The sequence below is a fragment of the Equus quagga genome, chromosome 15 (genome assembly GCF_021613505.1).
Source record: "Equus quagga isolate Etosha38 chromosome 15, UCLA_HA_Equagga_1.0, whole genome shotgun sequence".
Classification (NCBI taxonomy): domain Eukaryota; kingdom Metazoa; phylum Chordata; class Mammalia; order Perissodactyla; family Equidae; genus Equus; species Equus quagga.
In genome coordinates, this window is record NC_060281.1 from 64509948 (window position 1) to 64519855 (window position 9908).

The 9908-nt window shown below is 60.7% G+C and overlaps 1 protein-coding gene across 3 annotated transcripts in view; it reads right to left on the minus strand.

Annotated features, from left to right (window-relative positions):
• Window positions 1-2410: 2410 nt before the first annotated feature.
• ULK1 (unc-51 like autophagy activating kinase 1) overlaps window positions 2411-9908 on the minus strand; it is a 24463-nt gene continuing 16965 nt past the window's right edge. The window contains exons 17-28 of one of the 3 annotated variants that reach the window (XM_046639754.1): window positions 9137-9285; window positions 8924-9010; window positions 8239-8507; window positions 7360-7553; window positions 6897-7006; window positions 6667-6810; window positions 6318-6505; window positions 5918-6090; window positions 5715-5833; window positions 5184-5341; window positions 4217-4352; window positions 2411-4139 (exon numbers count right to left, since the gene is read on the minus strand). In XM_046639754.1, the coding sequence (XP_046495710.1) occupies window positions 4084-4139; window positions 4217-4352; window positions 5184-5341; window positions 5715-5833; window positions 5918-6090; window positions 6318-6505; window positions 6667-6810; window positions 6897-7006; window positions 7360-7553; window positions 8239-8507; window positions 8924-9010; window positions 9137-9285 (1783 nt within the window). In that variant the 3' untranslated portion in view covers window positions 2411-4083. The remainder of the gene's footprint in view (window positions 4140-4216; window positions 4353-5183; window positions 5342-5714; window positions 5834-5917; window positions 6091-6317; window positions 6506-6666; window positions 6811-6896; window positions 7007-7359; window positions 7554-8238; window positions 8508-8923; window positions 9011-9136; window positions 9286-9908) is intronic. The other 2 variants (XM_046639755.1, XM_046639756.1) reach the window with 2 other exon arrangements.

Here is a 9908-nt window from a genome sequence, read left to right on the forward strand (position 1 = left end):
CCCCCCCACACACACACACAGCACCCCCTCCACACACACGTCACCCCCCCCTCCACACACACAGCACCCTGCAGTGTGTCCTGCCCCAGGCTCCTGTTAGGAGTGGGGCCAGGGAAGATAAGCCCGCGACCAGTGAGAACTCCCTTGTCAGGTGAGAGAGACAATGAAAGGAAAACAGCAAGCTGACCGCACCTGCTCCCTTGTCAGACCCCACCAGCTACAGCAGGCCAACTTGCGTAGGCCAACTTGCATCTCTGTTCTGTGGAGGTAAACTGAGGCCTGTGGGCCTGGGACAAGTGCGCAGGGAACTGCGGTTGAGGGGGGCAGGCACCCGAGCCCAGCCTCCTGGCTGAGGCCCCCCTGGGCCTGGCACCCTGTGAACATGCTGGGAATGTGCAGGGGAACACGTGGTCCTGCAGGCCCGGCCCACCCCTTCCCATCAGGCTCCCGCGCACCGATGTCCATGCAGCTTTCTCATAATCGCTACAACTTGGAAGCACCAAGCCACCCTTGGGTAGGGGAACGGATAAACTGTGGTCCTTCCAGACAATGGAGCATTACTCAGCACTAGAAAGAACTGAGCTACGAAGCCACAAGGAGACGCGGAGGAACCTCAAGTGCAGATGACTCAGTGACAGAGCCAGGCTGGGGAGGCCCCAAGTGTGTCATTCCAGCTCTGTGACATTCCGGAAAAGCACAGCTATGGGGGCAGGAAATGGATCCGTGGTTGCCAGGGCTCGTGGGGACGAGCAGGGGGAGCAGAGAGGGCTTCCAGCGCAGTGACGCCACTCTGGACAATGCTGTCATGGTGGACACACGCCACTGGCCACTGTGCACACCCACAGAGTGTCCAACACCGACAGTGAGCCCTAAGTGTACCATAAGGTAAATTGGACTCTGGGTGATGACGATGTGTCAACAGGCTCCCCAGTTGTAACAAGTTGCCACAGCAGTGCAGGTGTTCCTGACGGGAAAGGAAGGTGGCAGGGAGGTGGGAGCACATGGGAACTCTGTACTTTCTGCACTTTTTCTGCAAACCTAAAACTGCTTTAAAAAATAAAGTCTACTACTGGGCCTGCCCAGTGGCAAAGCGGTTAAGTTCATGTGCTCCGCTTCGGCAGCCAGGGGTTCACTGGTTTGGATCCCGGGCGTGGACCTCTGCACCGCTCATCTAGCTATGCTGTGGCAGGCGTCCTACATATAAAGTAGAGGAGAATGGGTTCGGATGTTAGCTCAGGGCCAGTCTTCCTCAAAAATAAATAAATCAAGTCTAATGTAGCAACAAAATGCCCTGATCGTCTCCATCTTCTTTGGGCATTTCTGTCTCTAATATACCAGGAGCCCCACAGAGCAGAAGGGGCTGCCTCCAGCACGGCCCTTCCTGCCTGCAGACACTTCAGGAAGCCAGATCGCAGCGGCCCCTCCAGGAGCCTGCCTTTCAAGGCCTCACCTTCCACTTCTCTAAGGCTACCTCTCCACCCAGTTCTGTGTAATAGTGCAATGAGCCTTTCTGGCAATAAATTAGTTTTAACTTATAAAAACAATATATAGTTTAAAAAATGCAAACCCTACAACTCAACAATAAGAGAAAGCACTCAATTGAAAAATGGGCAAAAGGGGCCAGCCCGGTGGCGCAGTGGTTAAGTTCATGTGCTCTGCTTCGGTGGCCCAGGGTTCACTGGTTTGGATCCCTGGTGCAGACCTACACACCGCTCATCAAGCCCTGCTGTGGCAGGTATCCCACATATAAAACAGAGGAAGATGGGCATGGATGTTAGCTCAGGGCCAGTCTTCCTCAGCAAAAAGAGGACGATTGGCGGCAGATGTTAGCTCAGGGCCAGTCTTCCTCAGCAAAAAGAGGACGATTGGCGGCAGATGTTAGCTCAGGGCTGATCTTCCTCAAAAAGAAAAAAAAAAACGGGCAAAGGACTTGAATAGAAATTTCTCCAAAAAAGATCTCGAAATGGCCAACAAGCACATGAAAAGATGCTCAAAGACACTTGTCACCATGGACGCGCAAATCAAACCACAGCAAGGTTCACATCACAGCCAGCAAGGCGGCAAGAGCAGCTGCTGTGGGTGAAGCTGGGGAGCAGGCCTCAGCACTGCAGGGTGGAAATGGCGCTGGGTCCCGGGAACTGAACAAGGACTCTTCCCCTCTGGTGTACACACGCCAGAGAACCGGGGCGCAGGTGTCCCGAGGGCCCAGGTGAGTGATTCCACTGGGACAGAGGCCAGGGGCACCGACAGTCCGAGCCCACACCTGAGTACGAGTCTTGCCCTGGGGCCTGCTCCCCAGGCTGAGCCCGGCCGCAGTCCAGACTCCAGGACCCAGGGCAGGGGTGATGAGCAAGCAGGTGACAGGAAAAGGACAGAGACAGTGACAAACCAACCATGAGTGACACCAACCCAACAATTCCAAAGGTTTATTTCCTTAAATTGCTATTACACAATTTAATGCAAGTGGGGAAAAATCACACAAAATTCCTTTTCAAGCAGACCAAGGCCTGAGTGCTGCCTTGTAGAGAATGGGACCAGCTGGTGGCGCCCGAGGCTGGGGCCCCAGACTGACCTGGGCACACGCGGCCACCAGAGAACAAGGACAGGAAGCTGTGCGAGGCCTCTTTTGAGGCTGCAGCCTCCAGCACCCTGGACTCCAGCCGACGATAAAGCAATAAATACGAGCATGTTCTGTGCAGCAAGGAAAAAGTAAAGTCACCGCGTGATGAGAAAAGACACACGTCACAGGGCTTTCCTAAGTCCAAGCACAGTGGCGACATTTCAAGTATTGCAGAGACACGCAGGGAGACCTTGGCGTCTGTGGTCTTAAGACCGTGCACTCCCGCCATGGGCGCCTGGACTCGCACGGCCTTCCTCCACACTCTTGGGGATCCACGTGAGGGGGCTAGGCAGAGCTGGGCAGACCGGGAAGGTCCCCGAGCCTGGAAGGCGGGCCTCCCCACTGACCCCCTCGATGGCGGCCAGGACCTGGGGGTGCACACTGACATCAAACCTACTGTGAAAGCTGGATGGGGGAGGTTTTTGCACAAAACACTCCCGCTCACCTGCCCGCCATTCGCAGGCGGGGAGGGCACAGCAGGGGCAGGGCTGCCTCACAGGGCTAGAAGGCGGGACAGCTGGCCACCCCCAGATGCACACGTGCCCGATGCCACCCGCTCCTGCCTTAGCAGCCAGGGCAGTGCTGAGGCCCGACCTTTCCAAAACAAAACGGCCTACACACCTTTGAGTTCTCATCTCTAACAAAAAAGGGGCTGCAAAAAATAAGACACATTTTAGGAGTAAAGTGTGAAAGGCTGCAACATCTGCTTCTGAGTTTAGAAAGCCTGGTGCTTCATACTGTCCGTCCCTAAAAGAACATTTAAATAAGACAGCTGTGTCTCCCAAGACAGTCCCGGGCAGCAGGCACAGCACACACGCACACACACGCTCGCACACGCTCACAGGACTATTTATATATATACGTGGATATGGATATGTACACGTGCCTCGTAGTGCAACAACCAGGACTGGGCTGAAAGCCCTGGTTCAAGTCCGCCTGCATAAAGTGCTGGGTGATTCACAAAGCTGGGTGGGTGGTCTTGGGGAAGGAGAGGGGGGAGCCAGGACGCCACACCTTTTCCTGGGGGGAGCCCCTGGGCAGATCTGGCAGCTTTGGCTTGACCGGGCATCACTGTCTCAGGGCCTCTGCTTGTCCTCAGCAGGGTGGGGGGATGCCCAAGCACCCCCACTTGCCATCAAGGCAGCCGAGGGAGAGAAGTTTTGACTGCCGGCTGGGAGCTCTGCCCATCAGCAAGGCCAAGGGACTGGCCTGGGTGGAGTTCTGTGCTGGCCCTCCAGTGCCCTGAAGTCAGCCCACTGCTGTGGAGCCCGGGCAATGGAGACACAGCTTGAGGCCCGGCTCGAGACCCTGGGCAGGGAGCCTCAGTCTTCTCCTGGGCACCATCAAGCAGTGCCAAGGCCACACGATTGTCCCCTCAAGCCCGGCCAGCATGCCACGCCCCACCTCGTGGCATCGGCAGAGAGGGTCCAGCCCCTTGGGATGGCAGGCCGGCCTCCAGGAGGTCAGGCACAGATGCCGGTCAGCAGGGCTGAGAGTCTCCGCTCGATACACAGCTTGCCTGCAGAGAGAGAAGGCACCGTGAGTGGGCTGCCCGCCACACCCCTCCTCGCCCACGGTGGCCCACTGGGCACTCACACTTGGCAATGTTCTCCACATCCGCCTGATCCGTGAGGATGTGCTGTAGCCCCTCCATGAGCAGCAAGGCCTTGTGGTAGCGCTGGACACAGTCCTCCCGACGGTGGAACATCTCATCCAGGGCGGCCGACTGTACCTGCTCAGGCAAGGGCAGAGGCTGGGACTGGCTGCCCCCGCCGCCTGGAACGGGGAGGCCCTGGGGTGACAGCCCCGAATATCCGCGCACAGCCCTCACACTGGGGGACACAGGTGATGGTGCCGCATGAGTGCAGACGGCCCATGTCATGTGGGGGTCTACACAGATGGTCGTGTGGCCTTGGGCAGCCAAGGGGTTACAGATCAGACAACTGGCCAACCCAAGACGGTCAGGGCCGCCTGGCAGAGCAGCCCCTTGTCTGTGGCATCGCTATCAGTGCTGGCGTAACTCACCAGTCATCATCCCTGAGGAAGGGCAGGGGAGGAGAGCTCAGGGGCGCGCAAGCAGACTTGTCTCCAACACTTGTTCAGACTGTGCATTTTTACTACACAAAACAACTTTCTCAAAAACAGGCAGTGCCTCAGGTGCAGCTGTTTTTGGACAGAAGAACCCCAAAACAATGGAAGCAGAGCACCGAGCAGGCCCGGGGCCTCTCGGAGTCCCCAGTGCCTGCAAGCTGGGCTGCCCATGTCCATCTCCTCTGCAGGCCACCCCACCAGCTAAGAGGCTTGAAAAACCAGGCTTCTCATTTTAAGTTGGAACTGAGTCTCAGGGAGGGGTGTGGCCAAGGATGCCACCTGGGCCATGGAGCCAAAACACTGGTGAGCTGCCAGCACCAGGCTGGGGCCCAGGAGTGGCCTGTCTGTCATCTGTTGTCGGGGGGGCAATGTGATGTAACTTTTCACCCCAGGAGTGACGTCCCCAAATCAGCCAAGCTTCATCCATCACTCTCCCTGCCTGCCCCTCGGCCTGTGCTCCCGCCCGTCGTACCATCTGCACCGCGTGGCTGAAGATGAGCTTCTCGGCAGTGACGCTCTGGATGCGGTCCAGGAGCCGCTGCTTGTCCAGGAAAAAGCGCTGCAGCCGCAGGCTCAGGCCTTGGCAGGACACCACGCTCGCCTTGTACAGCTCATTCAGCTTCCGCACCACTGCAGGGGGCGTGTGGCCTTCGTCAGCTCAGGCACCCCCAGCAGGGGGACGGAGAAGACCAGCAGGCAAAAGGCCCTCAGCACATCCCTGCGGCCACCATCTAACCCCATCTCCTTTGTGCTCTGCTCCAGCCGCACACACTGGTCCTTCCCATCCCCCAAGACGCACCAAGGCCCTGCTGCAGGGCCTTTGCACCTGCTGGCCCACAGGATCCCCCACTCTCCCACCTGGGCTGGGGCTGCTCCAAGTGACCACTTCAGAAAGGCCTCACTGTCTCCCTCCCCTGGCCACTTGTCCCACCCTGAATTTCTCTTCTGAGTTCACCATCTCCTGCTACCAAGGCTCCTGGAGGTGCAAGCTAAGTCCACTGACCCTGCTTCACGGTGGACGACAGGCAGAGCTTGCCAGCCCGGATCTGGTCAATGGCAGTCTGCAGGCCTGAGGAGAGCAACTCAGCCACCTTCAGGTAGAGTACCAGCTGTTCTGCAAAGCTGGAGGGCGGCAGATGAGTCAGGCGGCTTGGAGGCCTGCACCCCAGGCCACTTCCCCATCTGGGCCCCGCCAGGCGCACCCACCCCCACTCGCGGCTCAGCATGCTGATCTGGTCGGCCACAACGCTCTCCTGCAGCTGGTACTCGGGCCCCCCAGCCGCCTCGCTGGCACTGCCCTTCAGGGCGGCGATCTCCAGGACGTGCTGGACAAAGACGAGCGTGAAGCGCAGGCTGTGCAGGATCTCCGTGTGCTCTTGCTGGGGGGAACCAGGGCCACTGAGGAGCCTTGGCCGCAGGCATTGATCAGAGGTGGATGGGGCAGGGGGAGGGGGGGCCCCCAGACCAGAGAGACCTCTGCCCAGCCCTCCCTGCAGAGCCCACACCTCCGCAGTCTAGGGCTGGCTGTGCCCGGAGGCATGCATGCTCCAGCCAGGGGACAGCGATGCCGCCAGGCCCCCTGCCTGCCCCCAGCCCCAGCCCTCACCTCCATGAGGGTCTCCTCGGGGAGGTCGGGGGCCTCGAAGGTCACAGCCCCCTCCAGGTTAGCAGCAACAGGGTCGGCAAAGGTGCAGCAGTGGCCAGGAACCTCAGGGACGGCCTCGCTGCAGGCCCCGGGAGCCAGGTGGCGGGCAGAGGAAGAGCCGGCAGAGCTGAGGGAGCTTGAGGAGCCCACTGCAGGGAGTGGGCCAGTGAGTGAGGGCCCCTCCACTGTCCCCAGATCCAGGACGTGTTCCCACCTCCCGTGCGGGATGGCAGCACTATCTCACGGTTACTGACGGGCCACATGTGCCACTTACCCGCTGCCACCCGCGAGGGCCCGCGCTGCCTCTCACCTGAGAACATCCTGGCACGGGGGCCCTGGGGTGGTGTGCTCCCGCTGGGGGGTGACCCCACGGTAAACACCACTGGCGCCGGGCTGCTGGCACCCCCAGCGCGGGCTCCAGGGTGCAGGTTCCCTCCAAGGCCAGCAGAGGGTGCTGGGGGGGGGGAGGAGGGAGGAGGGGCTCAGGGGCTTTTCCACCAGGGCCCGGGTGTCCCCCACCCAGGCACGCCCTTCACGTACCAATCTCCATGGGCTTCTCCTGCAGGCTGTCCGTGCTGCCCGAGTCGGGGGCCTGCGTCCCAAACGCAGCTTTGAGGAGCAGATCAGTGAGGCGGCCGGTGCTGAGTGACCTGCAGGGCCAGGGGCAGCAGTGAGCCAACCGTGATCCAGAGGCTGGGGTACCAGGGCCATCCAGCTGGGCGCAACCTCCCACTGCCCAGGGCTGCCCACAGCCAGGGCCTGGGGCCTCACAGCCTGGTCAGGAGCCCAGCCTGGCCCACCCACTGTGACCCACACCAGGCACACAGAGCGCCTCACCCGTGCTGGCCACTTCATCGTCCCGCCAACCCTGGACCAGGTACTGTCACCCGCTAAGCAGACACAGAAGCTGAGGCTCAGAGGGAGCGAAGGCTCAGAGGCCCAGTCTCTCCTCCCACCCAGGGGCGTATGGCAGGCAGCGTCAGGGGGAGTCCCACCCACTCACCTGCCGAAGGGGCCCTTGGTGTCGTCAGAGGGCCGCAGGCCAGGGCCCAGATGCTGCCCTTGGAAGGGCCCGGCCTCTGAGAGGTCGGGCAGTGTCCGGTTCCGAGGCGGCGTCATGACCACACCCTGCCGGGCCAGGAGGGTCAGCAAGTTCTGGGAGCTGGGGGTCTTGGGGAAATCGAAGGTGGGCATGGCCTAGGAAAGGCAAGTGGGGTGCTGAGAAGGCTGCCCCACCAGTGTGCCCCTCCCAACACCAACAACCCGACGAGGTCGGCACCGCCCGGCTGCATCTGCAGGGCCCCACACTGCAAAGCCCCAAACTTTCACGACATGGGTCTTCACAGCAAGTGTGAGACCTGTGCGTGGCCAACTCTGCTCTGTGCTGGAGGAAAGTGCTGCACGCATATGTACGTTATACAAGCACACAGCACACGTATGTGCTTCGACATCCTCACAGCAACACCCCCAGGCAGCTACAGGTTCTGGCCCCATCTCCCAGACAGGAAAACTGAGTCAAGGGGCTGAACTAAGTAATTTCGGTGGCAGCCCGGGTTTTCTGGGGCTGTGGACCACTAGGCCAGTCAGAACACGTCCTCTGTTAGGGGCTAGAGGACAGATGCTCCGGCTTTGGGGGACAGTCTCTGCACAGGAATGGGGCCACCCCACACACACACACAGGAGACTCATGGAGCCAGCTGCCAGCCAGCGCAAAAGGTCTGGGCACTGAGGGCGGGCAGAGCCATGCTAGAGCGATCCGCCAGCCTCTGCATTTCCCGGCCACCATGTCCTACGGCCGAGCAGGTGGGTGGGAGGGGATCCTCAGGACAGAGCCACCCTCTCTGGTCCAAGCGTGCACCCACGTGGAGACTGGGACTGTTACCTTGGTGGGAGAGCCCAGGATGGGTGGCAGGGGGTTCCGCTGCAGGAAGTCAGGCAGCTTGGGTGAGCCACGCAGGGGCCGGCAGGACGGCAGCCCATGGGACGGCTGGGGGGGGCTGGCCTGAGGGTGGCCGAACACCGCCCCCAGCGGGTCCGTGGGGGGCTTGGGCAGCTTGGGGCGGACAACGTGCAGGTCAGACAGGTTGGGGGCACTGTGCAAGCGGCAGCCCAGCCCAGCAGTGTGCGGAGAATGCTCGGGCACGGAGGAGCCTACAACAGTACAGGACGGGCCTGGTCAGTGCCGGCCATGGGCAGCCTGGCCCAGCCTGCACCACCGGCCACAGGTGTGTAGGGAGGCTGTCATGTCCACTTGTTATTCCCTCTACCCTCACAGGCACCCACATGCTCCACTGTGCATTGGAGCAGACAGGCACAGAGGAGCTGAGAACCCTGCCAAAGATCACACAGCATGGACAGGAGGGAGCATCAGAATCCCACAGTCGGCCTCGATAACCTCGGCTCAAGGTGTGTTAAAACGGATGCTCTCACAGATCTCCTACCATCCTTTAACTTGTGAGAAGTGACCACTGTAAGAACAGGAAAATGGCCGCTGCCCCCAGCACGGAGGTCAGCCCAGATCCTCCACGCTCCCCAGCTCCACCCTCACACCCAGGCCAGGCACCCACCTGGACGAGGGGACCTGCCACCCCGCATCTCTGCTCCTTGTGGGGAGGGCGCCCTGCTCCAGCCCGGCCGCTCAGGGATAGTTCCAACTTGCGGGAAAGAAGAGTTGCCCAAGTCAATGCCGGGACGGGCGCACCCTCCCCCTGCCCCAGCCCAGCTGTGGAGATGCCCAGTCCAGTCCAGAGGCTGCGTCCGTCAGGGGCCCGAGGGCTCACCTTGTGGAGACGGTGTGTAGGGCCGGCCCCCACCCAGGGACAGCTTCCTGGCCAGGGCAGCTCCGTGTTCGGCGTGGGATGGGGGCGACGGACTGGCCCGTGCAAAGCCCAGGGGGCTGGTGCTGCCCGACCTGCGGATGGCGGAAGACCTGGGACGGGGGCAGACGTGAGGAGGTGAGGCCCCCAGCCATGCCCAGCGAGGGCCATGGCCATGCCAGATGGCACAGCCCCTCAGTTCAAATAATGGGCCTCACCAGGGAGCCCTGAGGAGAGTCGGACCCCTCACTCTCCTGCCTGGAACAGCAACTAGGAGGTGGAGCCCCAGCATCTCCCCAGGGGCACCTTCAGGCCTGAGGTCCCTTCCAGGACCACCACCAGCCCACAGGACCTTCTGTGAATTACAGGAAAGATACTCTCTCCTCGGACTGTTTACTTCCATCTGTTAAAATTTGCCAAAATCGATATTGGTTTTGTAAACTCAAGACGTCAAGTGTTGTGACGTCTACCACAACACTGTTGTAATAAACCTAGAACCCTGGCGTTGAGTGGTGGCGCTGAGAGCTAAGCATTGCACAGCCTACACAACTGTGCGTGCACGACGACCCTGCCCTCTCCAAGGGGGTTCTAGTAGGGTTCTCTCTACAGTCCTCTAGGACATGCCTGGCCACTGGGGGACCCTGCACTCACCGTGGGATCTGGCACCGGGGTACCCTGCACTCGCCGTAGGGCCTGGCACTGGGGGACCCTGCACTCGCTCTAGGGCCTGGCACAC